The sequence below is a fragment of the Delphinapterus leucas genome, chromosome 17 (assembly GCF_059928025.1).
Source record: "Delphinapterus leucas isolate spDelLeu-1000000601 "Yukka" chromosome 17, BTC_Dleu_Yukka2, whole genome shotgun sequence".
Lineage (NCBI taxonomy): Eukaryota > Metazoa > Chordata > Mammalia > Artiodactyla > Monodontidae > Delphinapterus > Delphinapterus leucas.
The window spans coordinates 55,341,651-55,361,227 of record NC_143145.1 but is presented as its reverse complement, the minus strand read 5'-3'; the positions used below and the strand labels follow the sequence as shown (position 1 = coordinate 55,361,227).

Genomic DNA, 19,577 nt, shown 5'->3' with positions numbered 1-19,577 from the left:
TATCTAACTGTATTTTATCAACTTTTCCTGACTTTCATTATTTTCTTCTAATGAAATGTTTTCACAGATTGCTAGAAGAGTGTTTCATTTGAATACTGAATCTAAAACACCTATTGATTAAAACACCACTAATAAAATATTAATGTAAAGAAGTATTTCTAAAAAGAGGTTTCTAAATCAAGCCAAAGTTTATAGATGTAATTTGGTACAGATGTAAAGCATCATTTCTCAAGGGATTTATGTTTTTAAAAAGAAATACAGAGCTGTTCACACTTATTATTTAGATATGGAAAGAATACTCTTTTGCAGACCTTCAGTCTAGACTACTAATTCATGAGGTCATGAGAAAGAGCCTCCTTTCAGTTAACTACTTTGGCAGAATTTCTGATGACACACACATAGGCATTGGCTAGCTCATTCAACATATGAGCTATTTAGTTTTGAGTCCTGGACATTTCTCTTTTCTCAGTATCCCCCAAATAAAGAGCAGCACAAAAGTTGACCTTTTTTTCCAAAACTAATGTTAACCTTGAGAGAATGGTCACCACTGAGACATTGAACTTGAAAAAATTCATGAATGCAAAACAGATTAGTGAACTTAAACTATGATATTTAAAAATGCAAATGACATCTTCTGAGTACTGAATATTACAGACAGCACACATTTGTTTTTGTATTGTAAAATGAAAGCTTCACTTCATTAATTTAGTAAAGCATATTCTCTATATGTTAATAGTACATGTCAAGTTCTTAACAATTTTGTGTGAAATAAATGTCTTTATAAAGGTCAGTGGTCCTATTGAGGGAGTTAGGATTATAGTAAATATGTGTAATAGTGTTTCTCCCTTTTGTCTTACCTTGCATTCATTGACTGAACCCCATAAATTAAAATTATTTTACTCTACTAGAAATTTATTGTGAATTATGTGTTAGTAAACTTAGCCATTTGTTGCCTTTTACCTCTTAGTCAATAATTACATGTTTTTGAGTTCATTTTGTTACATCCATCACTCAAGAGTATTTTCAGCATTTTCCAAAGTGATTTGTCTAGCATCTGTCAAACATCAAATATCATAAACTGAGAATCAATCTGTCAGCTTTCACCAAAGTCTCAGTATCTTATATGAAAGTCTTCTATGGCTCATTGTTTTTACTGGTTATATTCATTTATTACATTTTTACCAGAATTTTAAATACTAAAGCTTAACTGACCTTTACTATAATTTCAGGTTTCAATTAAACTCAGTAAGTTTATCAGTGCCTAGACTTTCCCATTATCTGCATATTAAGATATCTGGGATTGTTGCCAACCAAACTTGATTGATAGAAGACTTTTATCAATAGACCAGATTTTTTTTTCAGTATTTATCTCTCTAATATACTTAGAGCATCTATCTCAACAAAGAAAACAGAGCAGAAATTCTGCACTTCGCTATAGGGTTAACCAAATAGAATCAGTGGTAACCTACCATATATTTTCTGGATGCCCTGCAAATCATCATTAGGTAGTTTGAAGTTGTCAGTTTCCATGTACTGGTAAAATGGAGCCATGATGGCAGTGGGGTCATTGGAATGCTCCAGTCCCAGAGCATGTCCCAGTTCATGAACCGCTACAAGAAATAAGTCATTTCCTGTGCAAATGAGAAGAAAAGACACTATTATAACTAATATCCAAGTACAGAATTGACAAGGACAATTGGTGTTATCAAAATTTTACCCAAGAAAAATAAGGGGAACTTTTTATTTCAACTATCAATGTGATTTTATCATTGGATTATCTATGGGCAAAATCCAATATGTGATTTTAAAAAGGGGGGTTGGTGGTGGGGAGGTGATGATAGTGAAGTCACAGAAATTTAGAAACTGAAAGAGAAGAATAAAGGATAAAAGTTGAAGAAAGAACATTAGCATCAGAAATTGGTACTACTGCTGTTGAAATATTCTTCCAATTAGAAAGCATGTAATATACTATATCTCACTTATGTAACCTTCATAGTGAACATAATTCTAAGAATTCAGCAAAAAATATAGGGTAGTTACAATCCCTCCTTTTACACAGATGAGTAAATTATGGCATAGAAGTGACAAATCTTGTCAAGAATAGCAAATCTTTGTATTTACAGAGCTGTGACAAGAACTTAGGTTATTATAACTCCTAGACAAAGGCTTCTCTTTCTTAGTAGCCTATAATAATGTAAAATAAAAGTCATAGGCTAGCAGTCATGAAAACTAGGAATCTAGTCTTAGCTCTGTAAATACAAATTCTAATCAATTCATACATAATCTGAACAAAACGTATTTATCTTAGAGGTTCTGTTTCTCACTGAAAATTAAAAAAAATCTCTTCCACTAGTAGTAAACGTGCACAGTAAATCTATTTAGTGCAAACTCTCAGAGATTCTTTGTCTGACTTTGTTCAGTCAAGCCCCTGCTAATGGCCTCTACATGTTGTCCACTCCTGGATCATCATAACTCAGCTCCTGAGGAAAAGAGCCAGTCCTCCATGTATCTTTGTAAATTCCAAAAATTTAGTCGAACCACATGAGCATCAATGAGTTGGGGCTGTTATTCTTCTGTGGTGACAGATACAAAGAGAAGAAAGAGCCTAAAATTAGAAATCATTATCACAAAATATCAAATATAAGAGATTATTATTACCTTAAGAATGCATTTAAAGGAATTAAAGAACATGACTTAAGGACAAAACAGGGAGTGAAATTATAGGGTGCATATAGGGAAAAATGTATAGTGGGAGAAAGGACAACTTCCGGTAACTGTCTTTGCTTAAATTTTTGTTATTTTTTTACTGCCTGCAAGATAGTTCCACATTCTGCATTGTTGGGAGATGCAGAACAAGTTTGTTTTTAGAGAAGGAATTATAATGATTTGAGGAAGTAAGGACAGAGAGTGGAATTTCACAATGTCAGACAGTGGAGAATAAAAAGGCACAGGAGTTCAGAGATACTGGAGAACAGAATTTTTTTTAAGATGACACTTTGAGTTAAAAAAAACAAACAATGAAACATGCTATCAGGGATCATCAAGTAAGCATGTGCTAGTCACAGGCAGAGATAAAAAACAGAAGGAAGGAGGGAGTCATTTAATAAGAGATGTAGGAACTGTGAGACTGTTTGTGAGTATGTAAAATAGGGAAAAGACTTCAGGTTGTCTCTCATAGGATACGCACAGGTGAGAGGAAGGTAGGGAGAAGATGAGTCACAGGCATTTTTATATGTCAGACATCTAACACCAACTCTGGAATGAACACCTCTGTGATTTCACATCACGGACATCTTTGTTAAGATACAAATTTGATATAGATGAGACACTGCAACTGCAAATAAGGTGCAAAGTGGTAGGACACATATATGCTCAGCTTCTGGGCATACCCACACCCAGAAAATACATGTAAAGTTTGGCTGGAATATGCCATCAGTGGGCTGAAAGTGAAATAATTATTTTTATCAAAAACCGACCTAGGGCTTCCCTGGTGGTGCGGTGGTTGAGAGTTCGCCTGCCCATGCAGGGGACACAGGTTCGTGCCCCGGTCCGGGAAGATCCCACGTGCCACGGAGCGGCTGGGCCTGTGAGCCATGGCCACTGAGCCTGCACGTCCGGAGCCTGTGCTCCGCAACGGGAGAGGCCACGACAGTGAGAGGCCCGCGTACCGCAAAAACAAAACAAAACAAAACAAAAAACAGACCTAATGACAAAACAACGATCCATCAAGCAGCCAAAGGACCAACGAAAAACAAGGCAGTGGAACCAAGAGCAGAAAACTCAAGGGTTTGCATTCAAGCTTCCCAGGAAGCTCTGGTGACAGCTAAGCTCAGCAAGACCATAGCGCTGGTTTGGAAAATACCTCTAGACTCTCCTGGCCTTCTTTTATCAAAACAGATACAACTTCTTTGTCAGAAAGTCCCAATGTGGCTTTACAGGGATTATGCCTTGTCTTTATTCTTCAAAAGGAAAAGAATCCAATCTTCATAACTTCCTCCTGTGTATCACGTCCCCTTCCCTAGGAAAAATGTATCCTGAACTTTGTTCGTAGATAAACATGTAGGAACTCATTCTCTCACTCTTGGTCAGATAAATATCGCCGTTAATTATCCATCAACATTTTGGACCTTGTTGAATTAACAAGCATCTCAAATCTCTCACAGGAAAATAGTGCTTTAGTCACTTTTTTTTTTTTTTTTGGCTAGTAAGAGAAATGAAAATAATAAAAAGTTAATCAAAATGATAACAGCAAAAGTCATTACATTTCATGTTCACTTCAGATCAGTCAAGTTTTTCTAAGCATCTTTTCCAAGGGTGGAGTGATTCCTCGTCTAAGGAATAAAGTAAAGCTTTAAAAGAAAATTAATAGGCTCAGGACATGAACCTATGACCTACTGAGTTTGCCATAGCACTTTTAATCAGAAATACTGGCCAAAAGCTCTAAGTAATTACCATTCTTCAGATGATTGGCAATAATATAATTAAACCATACTTGCAGCTTCACAATAGTTTAAAAGGGTAAGTTGTTAAATGAAGTACCACCCTGTGATTTGAACGCCACTTGGAACAAAAGTTGTTGGCACATGATGAGTTTTAGACAATTAAAATCCACCAGACCTCTTTCCTAATGGTGAAAATAATAACTGCTCCTGTAACTTATCATTAATTCACATGATTCAAGATTCTCAATTGTAATATGCCTTGATCTTATCATCATGCAGGCAATAAAGGAGAAATCAGCTTCCTGGTTCTTAATACAGAAATAGTACTTGCTTCTTTTGCAAGATTCTGAGTTTTGAGTTTGTTGCGTTCAATTGAATCTCTAATCTTCTTTCCTTTGTATACTCCAATATAATTTCAGGATACTGAACTGTGTATTATGAAATATAATGCATTATTTATAATTTCCTTGTCATAATTATGTCTCTATATTTTATTCTAAGCTCGTTCACCCCTCCATGCATTTTCATATGCTGTCCCCTCTGCTGACAAAATACACTGAATATCAAAAATGACTATACAATATTTCATATGTAAAAATTGTTATACATGATTCTGACATCTATAATCCTATAAACGTATTCAAACACTAGTACCATTGAATCTATCTCCGGTTTCTCCCTTACTTGTGGCTGTCCCAGTCCCTCCAGAGGCAATCACTAACCTGCGTTTGAATTTCTCAGTTCCTTACTTATATTTAATCAAATATGTGTGTTTAAATAAATTATAGCTTTATAAATATAATATCATTCTGTATGTTATCTTCTGAAACTTGCTGAAACTCTGCATTTGTTTATCTAATGTTTATCTTCTTGTTTACCTCTTTGTCAGTCTTACAAAATCTTATTAACATTTTAAAACAAAACTCAGAAACACCTCTTCTGTGAATCCTTCTCCGACTCCCCAGGTAAATTTAGTTCCTCTGTCTCTGTGTATCCTTGGCTTTTTGTACATAACTTGATTGTAACACATATCATAATTGCCCTGACAGCTTCTGATGCATAGAAACTCTTAATTTTTACTTGTAGGTTAAATGATTGAGAACAAATTTGAGAAAATTCATAATTTCAAATACTTAAATACGTAAATTTAAAATACTTAAATCCATGTCTAGAAGTAAAATTCAGAAATCATCATAAAATCTATGATTAGTGGTAGTTACCTCAGTGCCTTCTAAATAGGATGGGCCTAAATAGGATAGGCCTCTTAAACCTCTGTCCTCTCACACTATCCACACATTGGTTTTGCTAGTTGAGAAGTTAAAGAAATATATGGGATCAGCCTCCAAGATGGCTCAAATAATTCCCACCTCCTGGTATTTCATTGTATCTGCTTGCTAGAGCAGAATACTACAGAAGTGAAGGTACCTGATTTCCAAAGTTAGGTCATAATATACATCATGACTTCCTTGTTGGTTATTTCTCTCTCTCTCTCATTACTCACTCTGGAGAATCCAGCTCCCATGTTGTAAAAATAGCCCTATATAGAGGGGAGAGGCACATGTGGAAAACTGGGGCCTCCTGCCAACAGCTGTATGAGTGAGCTTAGAAGTAGATTCTCCAGCCCTTTCAAATAATTGCAGCTCCAGCCAATAATTTCACTGCACATTCATGATGTACCTTGAGTCAAAACCACCCAGCTAAGCGCTCCTGGATTCTTGACCCTCAGAACTATGTGATAGTAAATGTTTGTTGTTTTAAGTTGCGGGGTGAATTTTTTATGCAGCAACAGATAAGTAATATGGGACGTTTTAGCACTCTAATTTCTCACCATTTGGTTAGGATTAGGAAACAGGAAAGAAAAGCTGAAAAAAGAAAAGAACTGAGTAGAAAAAGAAGCTACTCTGAAGCATCTGAGTATTTGTACAATAATCCTGAGATAAAAAATTGTATTAAATATTGTCCAGTCCAATTATCTCTACATAAACTGAAAGGTTTGGCAAAAATTCTAAGTCTGAGGGAAAGTCTGTGACTAAAAACTTCCAAAGATAAAAATATCAGCTATTTTCCTGTCTCATATGTTCTTTCAAATGTGTAAAACCTTGTACCTTGGTTGCACCTTTATTTCTATTCTCTTTGCACTTTATTGAAGAAAGGGTCTCTTTCTTGGTGAACAGTAAAACCTGTGGTCCCTGCTGGAGAGCCAGAAAAGTCTTGTAGACATGTGAAAAAAGAACAAGAATAAAATACTATGTCTTGAGCATTTATTATGAACCAGAATTATGTCACTGAATTTTTCATTGAAACTTCATGACCCATACTTTCTCACTCCCTTTCACTTGCTCAGTCAGGCTCTCCATACAAAGGAGAGTTGGGCTCTAAACCACATCCGGGCTGCCCAGCTCCACACAAGAGTTAGATCGCTGCTGTGTTCTGCAAGATAGAAGGGGATAAAAGCTGATCTTGGGTAAGATTTTCTTAAGTCTCTTATTTCCACTTCTACTCTTTCATCAAGCCTCCAGTTCCTCAAGGGTCTAGTGCCCTTCTCTTGCCTTCTTCCTGCCCACTCTTCCTATCCTCAACACTTCACCTGATCCCCAAGGGCCTCAAGCTTCAGAATGATTCCTTGGCTCCTTCTCTAGATGCTTCCTCTCAATTGAGTCATAGCTTAACTATGAAAAAAGCTTATTATTTCAATAATTTATTAGTTGCTTACCATATACGAGCTAATATAATGCAATAAAGTTACAATTTTGAATAACATTTAAATGTGTTAGATAAATTTTATTGAGTTTTGTTTAATGACAAATCTAATTTTCTTTCACATATGCTCAAACTTTTAAATGATTTTTCTGTATATAGTACTGTTAATGATGTCCCAAGACTAGAATTAAAGGAAACAAAAAGTTCTTATAAAATGTTATAAAAGCAACACGAAGAATATCAGTTAATATTCACATGTACTGGGCTTCCCTGGTGACGCAGTGGTTGAGAGTCCTCCTGCCGATTCAGGGGACACGAGTTCGTGCCACGGTCCGGGAAGATCCCACATGCCACGGAGCGGCTGGGCCCGTGAGCCACGGCCGCTGAGCCTGCGCGTCCAGAGCCTGTGCTCCGCAACGGGAGAGACCACAACAGTGAGAGGCCCGCGTACCGCAAAAAAAAAAAAAAAAAAAAAAAAAAATTCACATGTACTATGTCTTACCACATTAGTTAAATTTTGTTTTTATCACCATTTTACAGATCAGGAAATGAAGACTTTCATAGGTTGTGTGATTTGGCCAAAGTTACCTAGTAACTGGTGGAACTGATTTAAGCCCAGTTACAGTCTAGGCCCACAATCAAAAAAATGTGTGCTGAGGAAGAGGATTTCTCTACTTTGTCCTCAGCCCTAAATATCTGCTCAAGGCTTCAGAGTCTGCATCCAGGAGACAAGGGCCACCCTATCAAGCCACCTGTTTGAAGCTCACAGCTGCTGCACAGTTGCTGCATAAGAGCTGTTTCTAAAAATCTGTAATAGTTTCTATTTTTTTTCTCCACTAAATAAATGCTGAACTTAATATTTTAAAACATACTTCCTCAGTACAATTCTGGCTGCTCAAAAAGTTTTAATCATTTTCATTGCTTCTAATTTTCAAGTCTTAAAGCCTTGCAACAAAGAAAATATTTTCAAAAGAAAAGGAAATAGTACTGCTACAATTAGGATAAAGGTTCAGCACAAGGACTTCCATTTTCAAATTATATTTCAAAACATTTCTTCAGCAACTGAGGAGGGTTTCTGGGATTGTTACAGAGTTTGCCTGTTTGGATGCAGTTAGGTTTTGAGCATGCCACTAGTCTACAATAATAAGGCATAATTAAACACCAGGCCATTAAAATATAAGGAAAACAAATAGCCATCTAATAGGTCCTCCAAAAATCAGTAAATGTATTTTCAAAGATATGCTACCACCAAACATTTATAGCTTTAAATTTAGTAAGGACTTTAGAGTAAATCAATATAATTAAAATAACTTTGGTTTATTTTAGCCAGGTAAATTGGAACCCTAGGAAAATAGTGGGATAATCAAGGCCAAGATAAATGTTTTATTTATTTAGGCTATAGTTTGGATATGAAGTCTGTTGTTTTTTAGTAAATTAGGCATGTCTTCACGACATTCAAAATAGTCCTTCTAAAAAAATAAATCAAGACTGGATGTGGGTAACTGCAACATGATATTAACAAGAGTGTTTTTCCTTCTCTTGTTGAGCCTAGTTAGGAGTCTAAGAACGTTCTCATGTATGTCCCATGTCATTTATTCATGTGTGGTTTATATGTGCTATACTTTCCCCCTGGACAGCTCAATTTAATAGTCAAGATGATTCTGGAGGTTTACATTCCTCTCTCTGTAGCCAGTGCAAAAGAGGTCAATTTTAGTGACTACCTAAACAAAAGTAATTGTATAATACATGCAAATCCACTTTTCAGCAACTGATTTTAATTATATGCCCTTTTACTGTATGTGAACTGTAAGTACTATTTATTCAGTCATAATTCTAAGTATGCCTAGTATAACAATCCTGGCATTAAGTGCTACAATTTTCCAGATCAGCAGCAACTATGTGACATATATTTTTGAATAATTACTAATCATCCACTATGTGCAAGGAACTATTTATAGACTCATTGATAAACAATTTATCCTATCATGTAATTGATTTTTCTATTGTGCGTCAGACAATATGAAGTACCAGAGTCTCAAAAGATGAATCTCCCACGTCCATTGTTCTTAATTAAGGAACTGAGAGTTTAGCTCAATGATTCCGAGCTTTTGGGGGCTCACAAGCTCCTCAGAGAATCTGAGAAACTACGGAATTTCTCCCAAGAAAAATGAAGGCATTAGCACAATATTGCATGTGATTTTGAAGTTAGTTTTACTCCACTTAAGTCCTTTAAGACAGATCAGATTTAAAACCCTTACTCAGCTATTGTCTGTAAAAGATTAGTCAGTTATAAATCTCTCTGTGATTCAGTTTCTTTATTTGCAAAGTAGGTCTAAAATAACCTACTTATAGGGCTGTTGGTGGATTCAATAATGTAGTGTATATAAAATATTTTGTGAAGTACCTAAACATAGGTTACTGCTTAAAGACTGGTAGTTAACAGCTACTATGTTACTACTACTATTATTATTCCTATTCTGACTACTGCTATTACTACTACTATTGCTGCTGCTGCTATTATTATTACTCCTATTCCTATTATTAGTAGACTTTACAAAGTTTTGTGTTAAAAGTTCCTCATTTTACATGACAAGAAATTGAAACTTCAGTACACTGGATTACCCAGGGTCAGAAATCTGTTAAGTATCAGAACTGGAATTTAAATATCAGTTTTGACTTTACCAAAGCTAGTGCACTAACTGGTTAAACATGGTCTTGAATCAAAAATCTATGAGTGACAATGTTGGAAAGTATGCTAAGATCAAGTTTTGAAGAGTTCTGAATGCTAGGTTTAAGAGTTAGATCATTATGTAGGAGACAACAAATACCATGAAAAATTAATATAAAGATGATATTGCTGTAGGGTAATTTGGCATCAGTGTGCAGGTATGATTGCAGTGGGAAGTGACTGAAGGCAAAGGCAGCAGTTAGAAGACTGATTTAATAGCCAGAATTATTAGCTGATGAGGACCTAAACTAAGGCAGTGATGAAGGGAACAGAAAACTAGAAAGGAAAATAATTGAGTGATAGAATGATTGAAATAATTTCTTGAGTTATGCTATTTCCCATCATTAAGTTAAAGTTGATCATAATCCCTTAAACACCAAAATCCACATTAAAAATTGCTTCATATTTTACTATCATTACTGCTAAGTATACCATTTAGTATACTAAATGGTTATGATCTTAAAAGTTATCAATTTAAGATCCTTTTATAAATATTTCACATTATTTTCACATAGCATCTAAAATTGACTCTATGCTGCAATTTTTGAGCTCAACTGGATAATGAATAATTAGCAAGAAATGGTAAAACAAAGTTGTAAAAAGTTTCATTCACTTGCTTGTACCAGCATATCTAGATTGTGATTCCTACATGTGTTTGACTATATCCGTTTCTTCACTGACATAAGCTTATCCTACAGCAGAAGTGCTTGAAAGGTTTACTGTAACAGCATTGATATGTTACTTCTAAAAAACAGGGCTGGGTCACAACAAGGAGATAGGTTGGGTCTTTTTGAGTAAAAGCATTGGGCTTACTATGATGCAAAGAGGCAGAATTAGAACAAGCAAGCCCTCTGTAAATAGCATACACAGCTGCAAGCTCAAGGTCAGTTTGTGCATGCAGCATGCCTCTGCTCCTATCAGCCTATCTACCAAAACGTTCATAATGCTGGAATCCAATTCATACTTTCATATGAGAAGAATAATTTGCAAAATAATTAATACGTTTTGTTCATAAAATTCCTGCTTTTTTAGCCTACATGTTTGGACACCAGAAATTTTTGTTTTTATTTTACTTTGGAGAACTTCCCCTTACACTTATTAAGCCAATCATAAGTATGTACAGAATCCTTAGGAAAATGTTGAGAAAGTAATTTTAGGATGGGGAAGGAAGAAGCCTAAGGAGTTAGGACGGAGGTGGGACTTATTTGGGCACCTGGATAAACTCAGGTATTTAGCTGGTTTATTTTTACCTCCTAAATGAAAATGAAAATTATAGAGCAGTAAGCTTAAAATTACCAGCTCTTGAGGTCTATAATACAGTCCCTCACAGAAAGAGCATATAAACTGCAATGTGAGGGATGTAGCAAGGAGGAATTAACAGGAAAGCAAGTGAAAGGTTATTACAGAAAGACCTGAATAGATTTAGTCGTGTACTGAGTCACTTGAGTGGGTGTATATGGCCCTCAGAGTAAACCCATACAATGTGTTTCTTTGCACTGGATATTGTTTACATGGGCAGAAACGACTGACACATATTCAAGTACAACTGTATGTTTTCTGAAGATGGGAACATATTAAAGAATTAGAGAATTTAAAAGCTGGGAGGGTAAAAGTTTAGTTGTTTTCTGAATTTTGCTTTTCCTAATTCACTGCCACCTGATAATTCATTTTTGGTGATGTTATGAACCTGATTGTTTAGGTATACATAGTTTCTGTTTTCAGGGGGAAAAAAAGAAAAGCAAACAAACAAAAACAATTCTCTATACCCAAGTGTTTGTATAGAGATTTATTAACAAATTATAAACAAATTTGTTTTTATAAAACATTAATAAATAAATCAAACAACCATGACTATAGTAAAGAAGCCATAATATATTAATGATTCATTCAGAACTCCTGATGTTTTTCCTTTTTTCCCTAACAGAATCATTTTCCCAGAAGAACCTATTTTGGCTCAGCAAGGGGAGACAAAGGTGATTGATAATAATTATTATTAATATAACTTAATAATTATAATTAATTTATATTGATATATTATAATTAATATTTTATATTATTTTATAATTAATAATTGTAATTATTAATATAAATTATTAACATTATTTTTAAAGGCGTTCCTTTTTTGTTTTTCTCTAAAGCAATCCTCCTTTTTACACTCCCTAGACTGCCTTATTTTTTTTTTTAGTAAAAGCCAACCAAATGTGAAAAATATAGAAACAATGATAAGCTTAACACCTTAACATAATCATGTATTTTTACAGCAAGCTTCCTATTATATACATATATATATATTTATTTATTTATAACTAGTTACAGCTATTGATACCAATGGTGAAAGGCAAATGCGTTTGACTTCCTTCAATGATCATTTTAGAACAGTGATCTGAATTCATATTTGTGTTCTAAGAGTGATAAGATTAATGTATAATTTTATTTGAGCAATTAATTATCATTCATATGTGAAGAAAAAATTAAATGCAGAATCACAAATTTGATACTTATTTGTGTAGCCAACAATAGTGAGGATTAAGTGAACTAGTTCTTCAAAAATATTTTAGTAAAGTAGTGAACTTAAAATGTATACATTTATATGGCACATATGAAGAAACTCAGAAGATTCATGCTTGGCCTGTTGTTCATAGAAAGTTTTGAAAAATGTTTCTGAATCTTGCAAAAGGATGTGATGTTACCTAAGTGTCTTCCTTATCTAATTTCTTCAAGTTTGCTTTTAAAGTAATGAAACCAAAATAGAAGATGAAAATGAAAGCAAAAATAAAAAAGACATTTCTTTTTTAATAATAGAAATGTTTTTCATCTGGCTGTGATTTATTCAACATATTGTGTAAAAAACGCTCTCATATTTTAATTACTTCAGCAGAGGTGTAGCAGAATAGCTTGTCTCAATTTTATTTAGCAAACAAATATTTGAAAGCCTGGGGTTTTAGCTTAGGAATTGGCAGAATATTCTATTGGAAATGTGTTTATGAATTTCAAATGTTCTGAAAAATGTTTTCTTTCTAGGATACAAGAGTTGGAAGGAAACCATAACCTAAATGTCTTGACAAATTTGTGTGTGTGTCTGTATGTTTTGTAAGTAAAGCAATGAATACGGCACCTATGTTTCATGATTTTACAGACCCTATGAAAATAAATTCATATAATAACTTCAGTGTAGCCTTGGAAATTTCTTCAGCAGACAGGAAGATTTAAAAATGTATTACAAATATTGACTTAAAAAAGGCAAGGCATGCAAACTCCTGATTTGGAGATTTCTTTCGCTACTAATTACCTTTTAATTTCAAAAGGCCTAATTAACTGGAAAGTAGTTTCCTCATTTACTAAAAGGGAATGAAAATTTATATCCACAGAGTACCCACAATGGTCCAGAATGTTAATCCTTACAACAACCCCTTCAGGTAGGTATAATTACCCTCAAATCACAGCTGAAGAAAGGAAGATTTGGAGTAAATGACTTAAAAGCTGATTAAGTGGCACAGGCAAGTTTGTACTTAGTTCTGTTTGAACCCAAAGTCTTTTCCCTGTTCTGAATATGACTTTCAATTGATTTATTATCACAAACACACACACACAAAACCTGCCTTGAATAAACGTCATCACCTAAACCAACATAAAAGACATTTATGTAACCTTATGACACAAATGAAAAAGAGAAACAATGCTGACACCAAAAGGAATATAATTTCCTTTAATGTTTGCTCATGAACTGTTAGTTTCCATACACACGGTAAGAATTTATCATCCACTGCCTGCTTAATCAGTAACAGATGCCATCCATAAGAGATACAAAAGTCTCTGAGGAACTTAACTATACTCCACTAGAGAACACCTACCATCCTGTGCTGTGTGAAGGGGTGTGTTGATAAAACATCACTATCACCACATTACTCCATTGCTCAAAATTCTAAAATGATGTCCAAGTAACTACAGTTCAAATAACCCATTATAAACTAACCCCCATAATCTGGTTCAACATTTCTTATCCAGTCCATCTGCCACTGTTCATCAATACATAGCTTAACTTTTAAGAGTCCCCCAATAAACTATATTAATTTTTACCTCTCTCAGTTTCTTCATGCTAATACCCTATGTATAAATCCTATAAATCATTTACTCCTCTTTTCACATTGTTTAAAGTTTTAGTATCTGCTTTATTGTGATCACACCACCTTAGGCAGTCAATGTTAAGAAATGAGAATTGAACTGTATATTAATGATTCTATTTATTCCATCACTAATGCTGTTTCATTAGTTATCCTAACAAAGTAATATTTACCAAAAGCTATTTTTAGCTGTGTAGAAGCAGACTTTGTATATTCCACTAAATTATTAATATATCCTTAGTAAAAAAAAAGAAGTAGAAAATTAAAGATTTTGTGTATAAGTTTTATACCTGAAGAGTCTTGGGAAAAATCCTTAAAATATGATTTTTCAGTCACTCTTTGTAAATAACTTCAATAATGATAATATTGTTCTAGTTTTTCATTGCTATATAACAAATGAGCAGTTTAAAACAAAAGACATTTATTATCTCACAAACCCTGTGGCTCAGGAAACTGAGAGTGGTTTAACTGGGTTGTTCTGGCTCAAAATCTCTCATGACGGTTGTAAAAGGAAAGCTGTTGTCTGGGCTGTCAAAAGTCATGACTAGGGGCAGTTCTGTAGGCCATGGCTTCTGTTAGCTCTTGGATAGACATGGTGTTCTCATCGCATGGGCTTTCCATATGTTGCTTAAGTATCCCCGTGATATGTTGTCTGACTTACTCCACAGTGACTGTAAGAGAGAGACAGAAGGACTGTCTGAGATGGAACCTGCAGTCATTTACAACATAATCTTGGAAGTGATTTACCATAATTTCTTCCATATTCTATTCATTAAATGTGAGTCACATTGTGCAGCTCACATATATGAACAGAGGGAGGGTATTACGCAAGAGTACAATTACCAAAAAGTGAATCATTTGAAGCCACTTGGAGTCTGGGTCCTCCAACATTAATAATAATAGTGAATGCTACCATTTTGGAGTAATTTCTAGGTTTCAGACATTGTACTAGGTATTTGATTCATTATAATAATTATGCAAGGGAAATTCTTCCATCTATGTTTTCTTTATGAGGAAACTGCATAGCTAGTATTGTTAAATAAATAACAAGGAATATTACTGGTAATTGGCAGAATCAGGATTCAAATTCAGGTCGATTTGTCTTCAAGGTCAGCAATTTTTCTCCCTTTCGATACTTTGCCTTCTTTATTTTCTACAGTATCAGTGATAAATAATCTAGATTATGATGAATTTTATTCCACACAATGTTTTAGGAATTCATGCTGCTTTAGCTTAGAGGAAATAAGAATCTTATCAAATTACCCTGCTGTTAACTTTAATAAATTCATTTTAGGCAAAAATTACAAACTTCAAAATCTGCTACTTTTCAACATGACTCAAATAGATACAGAAATATTATAGAACAGATCCAACTTGCTAAATTCTGATATGAAATGTTTGTGCTCAGAACTGCTCTCCCAAGAATTTTGCAGAAATATAGGAGCTTCTTCATCTTTAGCTGCATACTGGGAGTTTGCATGAGCCTCCTCAGTCACTGTTCTTCCACACTGGCTGGAGAACAAGGAATAAGTGATAAAAAGGAACCAGTGGAGGCTAAAATGAACTTTACTGAATGAGTTATGATATTTGTTGATTAATGAAGAATACACTTTCCATTTAATTCTGCTAAAGTAGTTCCATCGCCACGTTATAATAATGAGTAATCTAGAGTCTTCCCTTTGTATCTTTGGCAAGGAGATTATGTAGATATATTTTCAGATTAGTAACTCAAGTTTCGGTAGCCAAATTTTTGGACAAACAAAATTAGAGCTGAAAATACAATGCAGAATTAAATGCAACACTTGTAACTTGCATTAACAATGTGACAAATATCATTACAAAAGTTAATATAAAAATTTCAGTATGTTTTTCTCTATTCATCATAGTTCCTATCATGTTAACCATCATATCATCATCTATTATGTTAATTATATTCAATTTTTGTCATTTTGTATCCTTCTGGCCTCCATCTTGTGATATCTTCAGGTCAACTATGTAAAAAATAAAGGGAGAGAAGTGGATTGTAATTCATCATCGCCATGAAGATCATTAAGCACAGTTGTCTGTTACATAGAAAATGGAAAGCCAAAAAAAGGAAAGATAAATCAGAGCCTCTTTTAGTATCAAAGGCTTGAAAAAGCAAGACACTACCAAATAGAAATGTAAAACACCTGTGGAAAATGTAGATAAAAATATATAATTTTAAATTATTTTATAACATATGCTTCTTACTCAGCTAATTAGAAATTTCCAACAATATGTTACCAATTCTAAAAAAAAATGCTAACCACATGCAATTGCTTTCAAAACTCCAGTCTCCTTTGGCCGCTAAGCTATTAAAGACACATAGCACCTAGATTAGTAAAAGCACCTTTCTTCACACTAATACAAAGAGCTTTGGTTTTTATTCTTTTATATTTGAATATTCAATATCCAAACTTCAAACTTAAAGCTATTCGCATTTCTCTAAATTATACATCTAGAACAGATCTTCCCAAAAAATTTTATTTTTACCCAGAGAAGTACCTGTGTTTTCCACACATCTCATTTTCTGTTTCTAAGACAATTTCTTTTCGGGATAAAGTGGGTCCATCTACTATCTTAATTTGATAGCAGTCACCTGTTTTATGGTCTTTGCTATTGACCATTGTCAGATTTTTGAAAATCTAAATAATTTAAATCCACATATTTTTTCGAGTTTCTTAAGTATCTTCTCAACACATTCCAATTAATTAGTAGGGATTACCCTTCCTGGAAACAATATTGTTGTTCCCCTAATAATTTATTTAATACAATTGTATTTTGTACCCACACTTTATTATTTGCAGATTTTATTAATTTCTACCAAATTGCTTGGCTATATATGTGACCTGCTAGTCTATTTTTCTGCCCACCCTATTAAACACCTGGATCTGATGCCACTGATACATGTAGGCTTATGTGATGACTTGTCCTGAAATATCAATCTGTTCATTTCTGGAAAATTATATGAATAGAATTTTCCCCAACAAGGTTTTCCATCATAAAAAGATAACAATATAACTACTTATGATTTTTCCATAATAAATTCACTACTTATCTCACAATTATTCCACTGATTCTTTATGCATTATCTTCCTTTCAACAATTGTAAAGCTTTTTTATTTATCTTTTAGTACCTTACAAGTGCCTAATCAAAGTTTATTTCAGCCAAACTTAATTCCTTTACATGCATTTATTCATTAAGCAAACAGTTATTGACTGTCAGATCAAGTGCACAGATCTTACTCTCAACTGGTTTAGCCTGATAGGGGAGGCTGATAAATAAACAGAAAAATACAAACAGCTAAAATCACAGAGACATAAATTCATTCAATGACCATATGCTTAACATCTAAAACATTGCCAGTATAGTGGATTCAGAGACCAATAAGATAAAGTCCTAGTCTCAGTCTATGATTGTCAGATGGATGTTTAAACAAGTACAAGGAAGTTTTGTGAGTGTTCCAGGTGCTAAAATTAAAGTATGTATAGGCTATTGAAATTTAAGATGAGAAAATGAACATTTCCATTATAATTTTGTTGTAAGACTGAGTCTTGAGGTTTGAAACTGGAGTTTGGGCAACCAGTTGTGTTCTAATCAAAATACATATAGGAGAAACAATGAGAATCTGAAACAAGCCAGCAGTGGCATGGATGGCAAGGGTAATATGGCCTAACAGAGTTTAAATAACAGAATCAACGTGACCAAGTTAATGTGGAGAGTAGTTGATATAAAGGGCAAAGAAACAAACAAACACAGACAAAAAAAATTCAGGATGACACCAAGTTTCTGCTTTAGATGACTAGATGGGTGCTGATACATTAACAAAGGTATAGAATATAAAAACTGCAGCAGATCTGAGGATATAATAAGGTAACTTTTAAATATATTCATTTGAGATTCCTATGGTGCAGTGAAATTTGGGTTTGGAGTTCACAAGGAAAAGTGACTTAATATTATACTTCTCCAAGTCTTTATTATATACGTAGTTTAATCCATGGTAGTGAATAAAGAGAAAGACAAAGGGTGTAGAAAGAAAAAACACTAAAACAAAATAAAATCCATGGTTAATATTTAGAGGGTAGAAGAGAAGGAAATCATGAAGAAGAGTAACTTAGAGTAGTTCAAACAGAAGAACATAGAGTAAGTAGCCAATAGGAAGTTTAAAAGAGCTGAAGGTTTTACGAGAACATAGATTAAATACAAGTAGTTACCAAGAGAGGAATGAGCTAAAACGGTTAATGGATTTGGCAACTAAGAAGTGATAATGATTTCTGAGAGATTGAAGGTGGATTTAAATGGGAAAAGTGAAGAAGAAGTAAAGCAGTAGAGATATTACGCACTCTAGAATGTTGGCTGTAAAGTAGAGATCACTGCCATATTTTGTGGGCTCCCATGTCTTCCTCAGTTCAGTTACATTAAGTTTTTCAGAGTAAACTTTTTCAGTAATTTCAGTAACTGAAACTTTTTTCAGTAAAATATACATATTACAAAATTGCACATGTCCTAATTGTACAGCTTAATTGATCTTCACAAATTGATAATCCATGTAATCAATGTTTAGATCAAGAAATATAACGTTACTAGCAATCCATCCCCTTGTGATTCCTTCCTGGTCACTACATCTCCAAACTAACTGTTATAAGATTCTTACAACCAAAGATTAGTTTGGAACTCTACATTAAAGAAACAAAATTGTATAAATCTATTCTGTGAAAGGCTTTTTATAGGTAAGCATACAGTGAGATTCTTCCATGGTTTTGCACATTGTTCATTCTCAATACTATAAAATATTCTGTTGAATACATAACACCATATATTATCTATCATGTTGTTGATAAATATTGAAGTTGTTCCAGATTGAGGTTCTTAAAAATAGTGTTGCTTTGAATATTATACTACAAGTCTTTTTTGTACACAGCACACCATACATGTACACACACATACAATGAAATGCCCATTCACTGGGCATACATACCTTCAGCTCAAATAGTGAAAAATAGTTTTCCAAAATGTAAGTAGCAATTTTTCACTACCTTCAGTACTGTATGGGGCTCTGATTGTTTCACAGTCTCATGAACAATTGCTAGAGTCAATCTTTCTATTAGCTCTTCTGCAGGATGAGTGCTATATCATTGTGTTTTTAATTTATACTTCCCAGAAGACTAATGATGTTGAACAATTTTCACATGCTTATTCACATATTCCTTTTTGTGAATTGTTCCTTCATGTATTTTGCCTATTTTTATATTAGCTTACCTATTTTTGATTTGTTGACTTTCTTTATGTACATCAAGGGCTGTGAAGGATCTGAGATTTTGTCCTATTTGAGAAGTAAGAAGCTAGCCTGACACCATTTCAGGCTGAAAGAAGACAAAAGGCGCCTGGGTCAGAGACAGAGGATCTTTTTACTCATGGTAAATCAAGCATCATGAACATCAGTACATTTTTATTAGTTTCCCATTACCCCAAGTTCTATGGGGGTGATTTTGGCCCATTCAGTGTGATGTATTAAAGAGGAAGACATTTGAGATTAGAGTACCAAAATCTTTTATAATGGGCAC

The 19,577-nt window shown here is 34.0% G+C and overlaps 1 protein-coding gene across 1 annotated transcript in view; it reads right to left on the bottom strand.

Annotated features, from left to right (window-relative positions):
* Window positions 1–19,577, bottom strand: part of MMP16 (matrix metallopeptidase 16) — a 357,858-nt gene that overhangs the window by 118,579 nt on the left and 219,702 nt on the right. Inside the window, exon 5 of the mRNA XM_089898989.1 lies at window positions 1,470–1,631. Within this exon, the coding sequence (XP_089755115.1) occupies window positions 1,470–1,631 (162 nt within the window). The remainder of the gene's footprint in view (window positions 1–1,469; window positions 1,632–19,577) is intronic.